The sequence below is a fragment of the Mauremys reevesii genome, linkage group 6, assembly GCF_016161935.1.
Source record: "Mauremys reevesii isolate NIE-2019 linkage group 6, ASM1616193v1, whole genome shotgun sequence".
Lineage (NCBI taxonomy): Eukaryota > Metazoa > Chordata > Testudines > Geoemydidae > Mauremys > Mauremys reevesii.
In genome coordinates, this window is record NC_052628.1 from 83020574 (window position 1) to 83037196 (window position 16623).

At 40.1% G+C, this 16623-nt stretch overlaps 1 protein-coding gene and 1 long non-coding RNA gene across 2 annotated transcripts in view; one reads left to right on the forward strand and one right to left on the reverse strand.

The window, feature by feature from the left end:
• On the forward strand, positions 1-9212 carry LOC120408775 (cryptic protein-like). Its single transcript, XM_039546000.1, has 6 exons — positions 1-191; positions 513-562; positions 1290-1436; positions 5816-5930; positions 6033-6142; positions 8442-9212. The coding sequence occupies exons 1-6, from the start codon at positions 178-180 to the stop codon at positions 8567-8569; spliced, it is 564 nt and encodes a 187-aa protein (XP_039401934.1). The 5' UTR covers positions 1-177; the 3' UTR covers positions 8570-9212.
• Positions 8074-16623, reverse strand: part of LOC120408778 — a 26379-nt gene continuing 17829 nt past the window's right edge. Inside the window, exons 2-3 of the long non-coding RNA XR_005600958.1 lie at positions 12686-12778; positions 8074-8565 (exon numbers count right to left, since the gene is read on the reverse strand). This is a non-coding gene — a long non-coding RNA (uncharacterized LOC120408778). The remainder of the gene's footprint in view (positions 8566-12685; positions 12779-16623) is intronic.

Below are 16623 nucleotides of genomic sequence, written 5' to 3' on the forward strand. Positions count from 1 at the left end.
CAGGGGGATAAGCATTACCCTGTGAGCTGAGGTGTGCAAGGGAGTAGCTTTAGTCTGCCTTCTGTGGTCCCTTCTGTCAGAAAGAGTTCTTCATTGTATGGACTGTGGCATGAAAAATACAGCAGAGGGATTTCAGGTGTAAGGAAAGGAAAGAAATTTAGACTGACCTGAGGAAAAATGCTGCTTATTAGGTAAGCTAATGCTACTTTATATACATAGAGTCAGTCTGGAAAATGCCAGTGTTCATTCATTCTAGTGAAGTGTATTGACAATTTATAAAATCTTATAATTAAGATCCTTAACTTCAGTTTTATCTCTCTCTATAGCTATCATTTTCCTTTGTACTCATCAATGTAGTACTGTAAGTAGGTGTTGATTTCCTTTCCTCAAACCCTATATTGCTCCAGGATTGCTGAGCATAATAAATTCTAGGTTTATTGCTCCTTTGATGGTATAATTTAACTTCTTAAGTGAGATCAGCATTCCCTTATATGTATCATTTTGTGTTTTAGGTGTCTTTTAAGCTTGGCACTATCTTTACAAGTCATCCAATTTGGAAATGGTAAGAGAACTCCTTCTCTCTCCCCTCTAACCCCTGTTTTGCTTTTGCTGGTTTTCTTAAATGAAAAATGTCTTTTTCTGTGCACTTTGAATACTTTTACTTGTAAATAGCTAGCATACAAAACAAATACTGCTTCTACCCTCACCCTGCAAACACTTACATATGTGACTAATCCTAAATGCTTCTATTGATGTGAGTAACATTAAGCATGTATCAGATTGTTTGCAGGATTGGGGTCTTCCGTTAACACTGCACCCTGAATCAGTTGCCAGTTCCACTCTAAACACAACTGAGGACAGAATTGATGTCTCAGGATATCTATGTACAGCTTTTGGGGACAACTTTTAACTATGTGTGTACAGTGGCTAGCACAGTAGGCCTGGATTCCTAGTTAGGAGCTGCTTGGTACTATTGTAATACATACTACTAAGCTTCAGCAAGATATTTTAGAACATTCCAAAAAACCTTTTCCCTGTCCCACCTCTCACTGAGAGCAGACAATGAGAATTAGATCAGGCCCTGAAGCAGAAAAACAAACAGACAAAGGTGCATAAAATACTGACCAGATTCCATACCACAATGGAATAATATCTTCACCACTTCAAACTTGCATAAGAACTTTATTTGAACACCATCTATTGCAGCTATCAAAGCTAAATCTACAGTTTAGCCATCACTGAGAGTTTGACCTAAATTTTTGTTGTTTTTTTTTAATATATATTTAAAGGCTGTAAGGGGGAGAACTGTGATGATAACCCAGACCAGAAAAATCCAAACACTTCCTTAACCACCTTTAATGATATAAATAATCTCAATTCTGAGAGGAGGAGAAGGAACCCCTCTGAAGTCTTACCTTTCATTGGGCTTACAGATGGTAAGTTATTCATTGTATTGGGAGGCAACGGGTTTTTCCATGTCCAATGTGAACTAGCTTCTCAAGGAGAAACCCTTTCATGCAGGCACCATTGCATAATAACCTGACTTTGTTATGTTAAAAAAAAATCAAGGGCTACACTTCTGTGCCCACCTGTTGGATGCACAAAACTCTGTATTTGCATACACAGTGATGTTTGTATGAATAACCTGTGTCATTGTATATAGAAATATATACTTGCATGAAAGACCCTTTGTACTTAATAGAAATTGAATCTAAATTCTGCAGGAAGATATGGATTCTACAGTAAATTCCATGGCTTATGTTGTGCATTCATCCCATATGCACTCAAGATATACCTTTGTGTGTGAAAACGCACATTTTTGCACAGATAAGGAGTGTATATACATATTTTTGCAGATGGACCTTGCTGCATGTGGCCACATTTAAAAATTGACTCTAAAATCTTAAGCAGTTACAAAGTATAAATGAATAGCAGACAAGTGCCCAGAAAGTAGCAAACACTCAAAATTCTGGTTTAAGATCCGATTAAATGCTGTCTTAAACAGAAAATTGTACAGCAGATTAGAGTTCTTTAAAAAAATAGAGCTACCCACAGGTGAAAATTAAATATAAACAATGTGGCCAACTCTAGTGGCTTAGAAATGAGAAGGCAAATAAAAGTAACCTTTTTTTTTTTAATCTCCTGATTTGTATGCCACTCGTGATGTTTTTGGTGTGACACTTCTGATTTTTAAATACTCAGACTTGGTAATACTGTATAAATCTGACCTCAGTCTGTAATTTGTCAAAGTGTCGTATGGCATTTAGCCACCCAAAATCCCATCAAAATATCCTGTGACACTTGGGAAATGTAGCCCTATGGATAATCAGGAAATGCTGCTAGTCCATTTCAGCACTAATGCTGTCCCTGATGGAAAGGGTTAAAGGTGATAGCTCATACACCTCATTCTCACTTTTGCTGGTTGCAAACAGACAAAGGGGAAGTTGAGAAAGGTGGCTCAATCCATCTCTTTCGCTGGTAGCATTCCGTTAGGGTTTTGTTGCCACTTAAATACTGATTGGTATGTGATCAAAAAAAATATTCCTTTCTATGCTCACAGTTATTATATTTTCATCCTAGAGGTGGGGGGAAGGGGAGAAGAGTCAAGCTTCACTGTATACATGATCCAAATTGAACTATTTGTTTACAATAACTAAAGAAACCTTAATTGAAGAACTGCAGGCTCCAGTGATGTCCAGACCTTTGTCCTCAATTGCATTACTTAGGCTATGTCTACACTGCACAGTTTATAGTGCAGGGGTCGGCAACCTCTGACACGCAGCTCACCAGGGTAAGCACCCTGGCGGGCCGGGCAAGCCCCCTGGCGGGCCGAGCCAGTTTGTTTATCTGCCTCGTCGGCAGGTTTGGCCAATCGCGGCTCCCACTGGCCGCGGTTCGCCATCCCAGGCCAATGGGGGCCGCGGGAAGCGGCTCTAGCCGAGGAATGTGCTGGGCGCAGCTTCCCGACGCTCCCATTGGCCTGGGACAGCGAGCCGCAAACAGCCGAACCTGCCGACGCGGCAGGTAAACAAACCGGCCCGCCAGGGTACTTACCCAGGCAAGCCGCGTGCCAGAGGTTGCCGATCCCTGTTATAGTGTCACAGCCATGCCGCTAAAACCTTGCTGCTGTAAGGCATGCAGTGCATCCGCTCTCTGTCACTGGAAGAGAGCTCTCCTGCCAACAAAAGAAAACTACCCTCAAGAATGAGTGGTAGCTTTGTCACCAGGACAGCATCTCCCGCTGACAAATCACTGTCCACACTGGCACTTTTTGTCATTAAAACTTTTGTCGTTCGGGATGGGGATGAGGGGGTGTTTTTTTCACACCCCTGAGTGACAAAAGTTTTAACGACATAAGTGCAGCGTAGACATAGCCTCAGTAGCACAGCATATAGTCTAGTCAGGCACTGTAGCTAAATTTTTTTAAAGGGGCTGCATAACAGTGTGACTTAGAATTTCTAATTGCTTATGCATGCTAAGATAAAGAATCATTTTGCACACTTCTGGGCATGAACTATGGGGCTGAGAAGGAACCTCTCTAATGTTCAGTACAGCACTGCAAAACTGTTTAGGTGCACTACAGAAGCAGGCAAGACTTTGTTCTCTTAAACATCAGCAATTCTCATGACCAGACAGAGGATACCACACTAGGTGGATCAGTAATCTGATCTGCCTTGCAAAATCTCATGTTTCCAGGTTAAAAATAGAGAAGCTTGAACTGTATGATATAACTCTTAATTGATTTGTTCAGTGTTTGTACAGGCCTAGCACAACAGGGTCCTGGTCCGTGACTGGGGCTCTGTGCCATTACACTAATACAAATAATGAATAATTTAAGAATGCTGCACATGATGTAGCTAATTAGCAGGAACAAACTACAATGTATGCACAACCGTCAGTCATAAAAATCACATCACACCATTAGAACTGCTCCATGAAAACAGATATGCACCTCTGCATGAGGCCAGGCTTGAAGTGTACAAATCTGAGAAGTGAGAAGAATTCAGAAATAAGTGCTTCTCTGGCACATGAGAGCCATTGCTGCTCACATTAAATCTTCTTATGAATTCTGTTCTTCCCAGAAACGTTTGCTTTGGTTTGATTGTTATTAAGACAACTAAAAAAAGACCCCCACACACTATCTAAATATGAAAATGCTCTTCATTACGGGACTATCGAGGGAGCTGTGCTGAAAGCTATTGCCATGATTCAGAGAGCAAGATCTTGTAATTATTCTTATACTTCCCCACCTCTTTAATGGAAAACAAACTATAAAGAACTCTTCAGAGGTCAGGCTTGATGCATATTAGTGGGTGAGGTACTTTTAAGCAGCTGTTGCCTGTGCTATACCTGTTCTGTAGATAAACAGGACTTAGTCTCCATTGTTTTAACTCAGCATATTTCAGGAGCACTTATATAATCTCTGCACTAACACACACTTTAGATCTTGAAATCTGTGTAATATCTTCCTACCTCTGTTATTTCATTTTGGAATCCAGTCCTATCAGAGCTATCTGATCTACGCTTCTCTCATGAATGCTAGAGATCCATGAAAGATCTCTAGCATTCTGTTGTAATTTGGCAGTGTCCATATTCTCTCTGTCAACCAAAATATCTTTTATATTCTCAATAATTCACATGTAAATATCTTACCAACAGATGCAAATGTTTTGAAACACTTCCTCTATATTAAAGCAAGTTACGTGTTTGTGAAAGGTACTAGATTAACATCTCTGGAGACTGAAGTCCTCTGCTAGCCACAAAGCTGGCAAAACTAGGCTCTAAAAGGTACCACTCTGTGAAGAGACACCCCCAAAATTTTTCAGATGATAGGCACAATGCAGGGTACCTCTGGGGATTTCAGGCCAAAGTTTCTTCTTCAACAAAACTCCCATCCAGAACAAGGAAACAAAAAAAGTCACCCACCAATACCCATCACTGGGCCCTAAGTAAAATCCCCTCATGTCCACTTTCCACCCACGGTTCCCTGCCGTACCTCTCCCAGCCAGCTTCCCAACACAGGCACTCACCGCAGTTCCCTGAGCAGGTCTTGGCGCTGTCGCTGAGTGAATCCCGTGGGCGGGGCAAGGCTCCAGTAGGTGGGAAGGGTTGCCATGACACAGGAGCTAGCCCCACAGCAATGATGAGGAGGATTAGCGCTAGTCACCCCACTGCCAATTCAGGTTTGGCACCCGCTACCCTCTGTCATCACAGGAGAGTAGTGGGATCAAACTTGAGAGTGACATCGAGACCTGGTGCATGGAGGTCACAACAGCGACGCTCATGTTTGGCCCCATGGCCCGTTTGTCAGAACCTGAGCAGCAGCACTGCAACCCCCATGTGCCAGGTCGCAACTCTATTGGTTTTGGCTCTGGTGCTCCCCCATCATGACTGAGGGCTGTGGGGCCAAACTTTAAAGAATAGTGGGGCAGCCAGTGCTGTTCCTCCTCATCACTGCTGTGGGGCTGGCTCTGCCCCAACAATGGTACACACCATGCATACTGCTCATATGGCTGCGGGCATCACGGCCTCTGTGAATGTGAGGATAATCAAACCTTAATTTAGGAAGAAATTAACTTCAATCTTTGCTTTATTTGAAAAGACTAACAAGTTCAACCAACTGTAGTGGGTTCTTCCCACTGGACAGGTTTCTTCTACATAGAACTGAAAACTAAAAGCCATCAGATGGTAACTCTTTACCAGACAGATTGCTAGTGGTGACCTAGCTGTGCATGGCAAGTCTCTCTGTTTGCCAGTCTGGTTCCTTGGATAACTTGTAATTCTTCCTTTCTGCTCTCTCTACTTTTGACTCAAGCCAGCAAACTGAACAGAAGCTGCTGTCAGAATGGAGGGACCTGTTTCCTGGGGAGTTTTTGCATATGTCCAAAACACTTTACTGGCAGGCACTGTGAACATGATAAACGGATCAGGTAAGTAACAAACAGGGATTATCTCCCAGTGAAGGAGAAAGAGGAAACTCAATTTTCAATCACAGTGCTCCTGTTTATGGAAACGTTTTTCTCCTCCTGCAGTAGCTGCGGTGCCATTGGCCATGGAGAGTGGACCCAGGAAGGATGTTTGTTCTGCCAATGTGTTTATGGGATTCTGCACTGTTTCCCTCAAAACCAGGAAGATGGTTGTGGTAAGAAGCATTATTATTCCTTTCTAAAGCATAATTCACATGCAGTTAGTCACATACCTAGTGCATATTTTTACTATTCACAGCTCACCTCTGTCATATTCAGTAATCAGCTATGAGGGGACTAAACACTTGGGCAGTGTCAGAATTATTCAGAATCATTCAAGAAGCAGCCCCAGGTTTCTCTCAAGACAGGAGAATTGACTCAATGAAAGGGAGTCTCTTGAGTTCTGACAAATACCAATATTGGGAATAAAATGAAAGAAATGAGGATTCCAGATGTACAGTATAAGGGGAAACTTAACACTTTGCCTGGCCCAAACTTAAAATTGGGGTCCAGCTGAGATGAGGAAAGTGAGTCCAGATACTGAGGCCAGACGTCAGGAGGAATGAATTTATCAGGGAACTGGTACTATGCTATATAGTCTTTTTTATCTCTTTTTTATCAAGTGCCAGGCCGGGTAAGTAATGACTTATCAGTGGCCTAAGTAGACATTCATGGTCAATAGGGATGAGTGTTGAGCTGTATTAGAATGAGTTTGCTCTCAATCCAGAGGCCAAAGATTACACTGGCATCTCTACATTAGCCTTCTTGACAGAAAATTTACCATGAGCGCCAACAACACTGCATCCCTACCAGTCGTGGGAGCGCTAGGCCACGTTTACATTACGGGTGCTACAGAGGCACAGCTACAGCACTACAGCTGTAACACTGTAGCGTAGGCAATTTCTACAGCGACAGAAGGGTTTTTTCCATCTATGCAGGTAATCCACTTCCCTAAGCGGTGGATAAGAAGTCGACAGAAGAATTCTTCCATTGACCTAGCCAGGGAGGTTAGGTCAGTTTAATTATGGGACTCAGCGTTGTGAATTTTTCATGCCCTCTGAGCACCGTAACTATGTCGACCTAGACCAAGCCCTACTGTATCCTGCCCACTGGCAGTGTAATCATTCTGTCATCTAATCCTGCTCAAATCAGATCTAGTTGACACTGTGATTAACACATTGACAGTTGCTGGGGTCTTGTTTAAGTTGGAGTTCTCACTGTTGCTATCATCAGTGGAAACCCACCAGTGGTAGCAATGATGGGAAATTTTAGAAAGATAAGCGTAGGGACTTGTCTTCGCTAGAGGTGACCCCTCTAGCCCAGTGTGGAGGCACACTGTAAGGATATTATGGGAAAGTCTGTACAATCTCTGACCACAATGGACTTGAACAGTGGATAAATAAGAGTTTTGTATGTCAACACCTTTCAATAGCACTAAGTTCATGTTAATATTTTTGGTTTTTAAAGATTTGGATAAGTATCTAGAGTGTGGGGTGAAATACTAAACCTCTCGGAGAAAGTTAATGGAGTGAGAGGTGATGTTCAAGAATTCTTCAATTCCCCTATAGTCAGAGGTTAATATTTTTTAATTTAGCAGATCTCTCTGAATTGAGGGGGAGTTACAGGGTACACTTATTTTCAGATTATATATTAATAATTGTGGCCTATATTTTATATTCATTATGTATACAAAATGTTATATTATATAGCATTTTTGTAATATATATGTGTGTAATACACACACACACACACACAGTGAAAATCTTTATGTAGTACATAATGTAACAGAAAATTGTTCCTTCCAGATTCCCTTTAATTTAAACAGAGATCTGCTAAATTATAATTTATCTGTGTTTGTGTAGAACAAAAAAGAGAAGATCTCTCTTCATTAAATGTTTACCATGTTAAGCCCTTAAGACGTTAGAATCAAGGTAAACACACGGGGCCAGCATTCTAAGCAAAATCCAATTAACCTGGAAAGACCATTAAGTGAATTAACAAATTTGATAATCTCTTTAGAAGGAATTTTTCCATTCAAGTTCCCTGGAGGCTTTTATTTACAAAGGAAAAATCTGAAAGCTTTTAGTACTCTGACATTTTTCTTTCACATTAAAACCAGTTTCTGGGTCTCTAGGGGGAACATTACCTCCATCTACTTACTCCATATGCACTTGGAAAGAAAATATGACAGTACTTAAAAGCAACATTCTGGCAAATATCTGGGATTTACATATGAATACTTGGAGGTTCTCTCTCCTGAGCACCATCAAATCTCATCAGTCATTTCTTAAATGTTCTCTGAGTGCTGCCATTCACAACTCTTTCAGAACTGTAAACACTCCCTTGAAAGAGTCTCCATAGCTGGGTGTTCAGCTGAAGCCTGAAAGGAAGTACTTTGGAGCAATGAAGTACATGCAAATCATACCTTTTTCTGTTTAATTTAAAGGAATTTAAATTCAGGCTTTGTTCCTTCAGGTCCTACAAAGAAAAACATGCCTGCTTGGATTCATCTTGGAATGAGTTCTGAAGGACCAAAACTTCAACAGACAACAGACATCCTTATAGTTTCATTACTGTTTCCTCTGCTTTGTCAGCTCCTCTAATGAATAACAAAGATAAGAAGCAAGAAAGGTAGTTACTTTAACAATGAGAAAGTAACAGGAATATGAAGCCTTTTGTTTTATCTTTAATTGTATAATGGCAAGTAGGAGGAACTGATTATCTGCACTTGGTATTAGTGTTTCATGGATGCCAACTGACTGCTTTATTAGGTGGGTGGTTAGGAAAAGAACAGAATTTTTATTTTATCCTACAACAAATCCATCTATTCCTGTGCATTAAAACAGAGGCTATAAGTATGTCTCTTCTCCACCCATTTTGAAATGGCCCAATTAATTGCTTTCAAATATTGGCTTCTATGATGTTTAATATTGAAAGATCAATTCTTCCAGTGGAAGATGATATATTTACACCTACTTAGGCTAAAACAGTCATAATTGTATTGTAAATATGATTTTGCTTTAAATATCTAATTTTAATAATTTATTGTGATCTCTTTTGGCTATTTCAGCTGATAAAAGATAGAAAACTAAAAGTCATTAATTAATGGTTTTCTTGTCAACCTGGGTTGATTTGTTTTCCCACTAACTAAATTAAAACTTTGAAAGAGCCATCCTAAAGAGACAGTCATTTGTATTACCATAGTTTCATATGTGAAGATATTGTAAAAGTTATCATTTCAACCACTATCCCTACATGCAAATAAACTTTATTTTAAAACATTTAGTCCAAACACTTAATTTTTCAGAGGGCACAATTTTTCAAAAGGGCCTTTGTTGATTTGACTGAATTACTTTGGAAAATGTGTTTCCAGAAAGTGGATTATGTTCAAAAGACGTTTCCTAAACACATCACTAAAGAGTATTTAGTCAAGATTATGGATGCTTATCCACTGTGTTCATTTTGTTAATTGTCCCTCCCCCATCTTAGACTGTCTACAATCATTAGCAGATCTGAATGGCATTGGAGGTTCTACTTCTTTTTGTCCCCACCCTTTTCCTTCCCATGGCCTCTCACTCAATTTCACTTTTGAAAACCAATTTTTGATGTTTCACAAGTCTCAATAAGTCATGCATTGTGCGCTTCAATAAGTGGTATCCAGTTCCAAACTGGATTAAGTATATTACAAAATAAGAGTGTTCATATATGATATTCAGGAATAGTTATTCCAGAACATTTATTCCAAAACAGCTATTCTGGAATAATTCCATATGTAGACAAATCCTCAGTTATCAATTTATGCAATTCCTTGCACTTTAGCTGAGTGGATTTGATTTGCATAATGTCTGTATGACTGTTTCTCAATAATTATAAAGTATACAAATTCAGAGCTTCTTAATGGCCCTTAGCCAATCAGGGCAGAGGGATTTGTATATTCACTGTATTGTTAATCACTAGAGTTATTTTTAATACCCATACACGATTATACATGATTGAAGCTAAAGTTCTCCGAACTCCCCACACATATGCCATCCACAAACATGTCTGTTAAGTTCTGGCTTCTCTCCCTGCCCAGCCAGTTCACTCTTATTTGGGGAACAGAGGGGGGCTGAAATTACTATCCCATCCTCACGAGCTAAGGAGGAATCATGAGGGAAAATATTGCAAAGGCTAAATTTAGATGAGGCCACAGGATGTGGGCGGGATCAGAGGCTGAGGCTCTCGCATATGTTGGAAAGAGCTAGGTGGGGAATTGCAGGGGAAATAGCCATTCTGGATGTAGGGGCTACAGATGGGAGAGCACAGTCTCCACCCGCATATCCCTTAGGGAGGGGGCAGACACAGTGTAGCTAGACAGCGAGTAGAGCCTCTGCTCCACATTAATGCCATCTTCTCATGGGGGAGGGTTGAGGGCAAGGCCACTCCTTCATTAACCGCATCACTGGGAGGAGTGCAATGTACAACCTGTCCCAGGTGGGGCAGCTGCTGCTGTAGTTGCGGCAGGTGGTTACAGGGAGTCCTCATGAGCAATTCTAGCCGAGTATGGAGAACTCTTCCCTATAGCTCCTACTACAGCACAGCTTCTGTGGACAAAGCACCTCTCCCTGTGATTGGAATATGGTCTGGAGCTTCAAGCCATAGCACATTCTACAATGATTAGCAAGCCTAATACTGAGGGTTGTTGAGCAACCAGTTTTCCTTAGTGACTTGTGAATACTCAGCACCTATCGGGATAGGGCCCATGCCTGTTAGTTCCTAGTTATTATGGGACATTGTAGACAAAAAAACACGTAGTGGTATGTCATCATTTATGATACACCCAAGGGTCTCAGTCAAGACATAGGCACCACTGAGCCAGTCCCTGCCCCAAAGAGTCTGCAAACAAAAAGATAAGTGAAAAATGTAAAGTGGGAGATAGGAATATAACATACAGGCATGTGGTCATGGTGGTGAGTGGCACCTATGGCAGTGTTAGGGGAATGGCAGGCTTGAGGAGGGCAAGGCAAATTTAATGTCACAACTCAGTGACTTGAAATCCATTTAGAATCCTCCCATGAAGGGGGAATTAAGTGCAAGGAGCAGAGGGCACATCCTTCAAACCACTCAGAACTCCAGGATCTACCAAGGATTCCCATCCGAATTCCAGAGAACTCAAAGCATCAATATGGCCATTCATGCCCAGTATTGGACTCCCCATTGGCAACACACTTAGATCTGTGCCTATGACACCATTGATTCTCGCTCAGCTGCTATGCTGACTTCCACCACCAACTCAGAGTGCAGTCGTAGCTGCAAAGAAGTAGTTGTTGCTATCTGCAGCACTGAAGGCTTGGTTGTATTAGAATTTTTTGCACTGATGCAGATACACTAGTGCGAACCCCCACCCTCTAGATACACTGCAGCACCAATGCAAGGCCCATTTTGCACCCCTGCAGTGCCCCTACACTGATTATTTGCATTGACATGGATTTTTGCTGTTGAAAAGAGCTCTAACCTAGACAAGATCTAGGGCTAGTCTACACTGGCAACGCTAAAGCTCTGCCCTCAATGTGGGGCGTAGCTCCCAGCACTGGGGCACTGTTTACACTGGCGCTTTACAGCGCTGCAACTTGCTGCGCTCAGAGGGTGTTTTTTCACACCCCTGAGCGAGAAAGTTGCAGTGCTGTTAATTGCTAGTGTAGACAAGCCCCTAATAATTTGTACTTAAACTTCTATTTCAAACTATGTGTGAACTTTGAAGGAAACATTCCACCTATAACCACTGCCACCTGGTTCTACCCACCCTAACCCTTTTCAACAGCCTTGGAGACCTACATTCTAGATGCTTATCTGAAGCAAGATTCCCCCATCAGTTTGCAATGTATCCATTGAGCAGTAACAACCTAAATGTTAAACTGTACTGATGTCACCAGAAAAATGGAAGATCCAATATCCAGTCTTACAAAAATCAAAACTACAATATTAAAGAAGTCTTTGAGATTGTCCATTCTTGTCATACAAGTCACACTCATACTCTTCTCAGCTGTATTTCTTTTGGCAGGACTGGAGAATTCACACATACCAGAAGTGTTAACATACAAAATGGTGTCTTTCAATTTGAATGGTATACACTCTGAGCCTTTGTACAAGCAGTCCTGTTCCTGCATTGTGGAGCTGGCATTTCCTGATCTTTCTTAGCTTTGGCAGATAATTTCCTGACTGAATTGCTTACTTTACACTTTAAAGGGTTTCCTTTTAAACTACAGAAGTGCCAGAAGGACTCAAAATTTAGTCACATCATATTTACACTATATAAGAGTCAAAAGGGTCAGAGACCATTATTTACTGAATGTTTGTAACAGTGCCTGGCATAGTGAGGTTCCAACCTGGTTGAAGCCTCTAGGCACTACCATAGTATAAATGTTGATTTATTATTATTTTATTCATTATTTAAGACTCTTTCTTGTAAAAAGTAACTTGGTTTTTCCACCTATCTTATAACTGCCTTGGGATACAAATGTCTCTGTGGTGGATTTTATATTATTACTGTCTATGTAGAGCACACCATATGTCTTAGGGCTGTACTTTTTAATCGAACTGAATATGTTGGGTTCTGAATTAGTTAAAGGGGTTTGACAAATGTTTGTAGAAGTAAATATAAATATTATGGATTATTTGATTTGGAGTATTAATCAGATTTTTCCAAAAGTATTCTTTTTCCCCCAAGAAGAGCTTCCTACCTGATGGAGTGAGATCAAAGGATGTTGTCAAGGCTGCTTGTATATCTTAAATCAGGAATATTTAACAGGTTTCAGAGTAGCAGCTGTGTTAGTCTGTATCCGCAAAAAAACCAGAATATTTAAGTATCCCTTACAATACATTATTTCCCAAGAAATCTCTAGGAGAGTAGACCTAGATGTTTCCTGATTTGTATGTATCCAGCGAGATAGATACACAAATAACAAAACATACTCTCCACCCCCGCCAGGTATCCATTGAACAAGCAGTTGCATTTCCTAATGCACACGCTAACTTTGTCTACATTGAGGATTTCACCAGAGCAAACCACCATTTACCTAGCCCTTGTCTACAGTGGGAAGAGGAACTAACACACATTTTATCTAGCATGACATTAGACCCTACTGTGCTCTTAGCATGGACAAAGATAGACATGTTTAAAAATATGTGAGCTGAACACAATAAGCACAATTTATCCCTGTCTGTATACTAAGTGTTATATCATGTACAGTATCAGTTTAGTTAAAAAAAATAGCTACTGCATTTTCGAACATAATGTGTTTTCTCACTGTGGATATACCACTTAATGTTTTCTGTCTTCTTCATTAGGAAAGCTTAACTCATAATTCCTTAATTCTTTAAAAAAGCTCTTCCAAGAGACCAGAAATATAAGAGATTTTTTCATTCTTTTAGGCTATTTTAGAGATAGGGTAACAAACTCTGAAATGCAGTTGGCATAATTACACAAAAATACAAGTGGCAAATACCTGTCATTTTTTTCAGTTAGGTGTTGACATTTATGGGGTGGAATTTCATGTATTTTTTTTCTCTCAGCTATCTACAACTAACTTAAAATAAAGAAAACTAATTCTTTAATCTGTGATTTGCTATATGTGGGTTTGAGAATGAGAGAGTCCAGAGGACCCCAACTAAACTTTGACATCTCTCACTTTGCAAAGGAGGTCCCTAGCTATAAAGTACACATAATGAAAATACCTGCTTTAATAGTAATTAAACTGGATTGACATATTGTCCCACTGTGGTGATGATCACTAGTTTTCATTTGCCAGAAAAAGCAGGGGGAGGATGTTGGGAAATGTTAGTAAAAAGAGAGCATATATTTGTATTTCTGCTTTTCTGATTGAATCTTCACTAAAATCCGTCCTCATTCACATGCCAGTTATCCAGGTGACTCATCACTCTTTCTAAACTCAGTATTTTTACTCAGTTTATATTTAAAAATTGAGTGTTAATTGTGTTTGAAGACAGCAGAGTTTCTACTTTGCCCTGTTTCACATTCATCCTCTCTTTATGGAGCCCTAAATTGAGGCTACATGAATAGGCAAAATTTCACTGTGATAGAGAAGACTTTTCTCCCCAGTCAGACATGAAGCATTTGCCCTGTCCTCACTAGCATGTCAGATGAGGTACTGATCATGCTCTTTGCTTCCCTAGCTGTCATCCCTTAGAGCCTGAGTGCCATAGCTGGTGTGGCAGCATCACAAACTCTGCCCCTGGGAATGGGGAGGATTTTGGTAACCGTATGTTGGGATGGATTAACAGGGAATGTCTGATGTAGATGGAATAGTGTCCAGGTGCGGGTGTTGTTGGTGCCCTGTACTATGCAGATGGTCAGACTAGATGATCTAGAGGTCCCTTCTGGCCTTAAACTCTATGTAAGATACAGCAGATACTTCTTCTGCAGTGCTTGACATTGGTGAGGCCTCAGGTGGAGTACTCTGGCCAGTTTTGGAAATTACCCTTTAAAAACAAAAGTGCCTCATTGATCTCCTGAGGTCCCTTCCAGCCCTACATTTCTATGAGTCTATGTGACTATCTTTATTTGGCTGCCTCCTGGCAATTGCTTCCCCCTTGGGCAATAGAATAGCCGCGGCTGAGAAGCCCAGGTAAACCATGCATTGCCTACATAGCCATACAGTGTTTATGGGGTGGGACTGGACCATCTCAGAGTTTTATAAACACATGCATTTTATCTGGAAATAAACTCTAGCCATCACTCAGCAATCTAACCAGATGACATTTATTCCATCTGAGGGGCAATGAAACCACTGAAACTTTTTGCAAAGAATTAAGTCCCTGAGAAGAAAAACTGTAAAACTTTGTTGTGTGAACAGGGATCTTGCACGATCAGGTTTTTGGTGCCTTGATTTCCTTCATGAACTCAACAGTAAAAAAAATCTGAGAAAGTCATTTGATATGCCACACTTGGAAATCATGTCTCCTGTTGTATTTTTATTGTGTGTCAGTTATAGCTGCCTAGTGCTGTGCTGTCACTTTTCAGATCCACCTCTTCTACAGAGTACAACTACAAAGAAGTTAGCTAATTCCCTATGCCAGGGTGAAGGGTTGGTAACAGTAATTTCTTTGGCCATCCACTCTTCTAACTTTAGATTGTGACTTTGCAGTATTGTAGCAATGGAAATAATTTTATAACATTCATAAAAGTAAGACCCACCCTTAAGGTCTCCGTGTACAGAAGTCCCATGTACTTGAGTTCCACAAAAGGACCATTTGCAAGATTAGCCTTTATATCTAATTTTATTGTTATGTATTACTTATATTACAACCTCACTGTGCTAGATACTGTTCATACAAGCCTGAATGAGCAGCTGCTCAGGTGATGATTTTGAGGTGTGCTGCTGACCTTGCCATCTCACATAGTATTTCAAAACTTTGTTAATATTTCTTTTTTTAAAAAGTAATCTATTTAACACTTATTAATAATAACTAGGGCTGCTCATTTGGATTAGACAAGAACCTGAATGAAGTCCAGAACAGCAATAGGTAGATAGGATATTCAGCTTCATTTGGGTTTACTTTATCACAGGCTTTTCAAAAGTCTGAGGAAGGTGCTATACAAATAATATTACACCTCTATCCCAGATATAACGCTGTCCTCGGGAGCCAAAAAATCTTACCGCGTTATAGGTGAAACTGCGTGATATCGAACTTGCTTTGATCTGCTGGAGTGCGCAGCCCCGCCCACCCTGGAGCATTGCTTTACCACGTTATATCTGAATTTGTGTCATATCGAGTCGCGTTATATTGGGGTAGAGATGTATTTATATAGCAGCATAGTGTTGGTATTTCACATATAGAAAGAGACACACAAAAAGAAAAAGCTGAAGTCCTTCTCCTGAAGATATTACACAAATTTTCAAATACTTTGTAAAATCAGCATTTCTTATGCTTTAATTGAGTCCAGATGATCACTGTACATGTTATATATCAATGTTTGATCACATAATAGGAAGCACAATCCAGGTTTAAATATGCATATTAGAGCTAGACAAAAATACGAAAGATGGTTTACAAACATTTTTATCACAAATAAATGTGATAAATTTGCTACACTGATATTCATGGTGTCATGTGTTCACAATAATTTCTTACTGATTGTTTTTGAATCCTGAAAGTTTCACAATTTTTAGCATGATTGATTACCTGTCTAAAGTTTTGACTTTGTTATTCACTGATCATTTTTCCCCATTCCAATCAAACAATAGAAACAATACCATGTGACTGAGATGACCAATCACAGAATACGAATAATGATTAGTAAATAGCCAATGACATCTGTAATATCCACAAATCATGAGCTGAAATTTATTCACATAAACTATGTGGATTTGAGTTTAAAAACTGATAGCACAGTCTATCCCTCTATATTTTACAGAATTTAGTCACATTTTTCCTGTGTAAAAGCTGGGAGGTTCTCGTGATATTAGCCAGCCAGTAATGTATAGGTTGCCAACTGCAATGAAATCAAAGATCTCTTTCACAGTATAAAATTACCACCAGAAAAACTAGTGTCATAAACCACAATGCTGCCAGACACATTTTGGCATTTCTCCAATCAACAAAACTATATATACTCATATTGCATTTCAAAACCAGACTACACTGGTTTAAATGATTG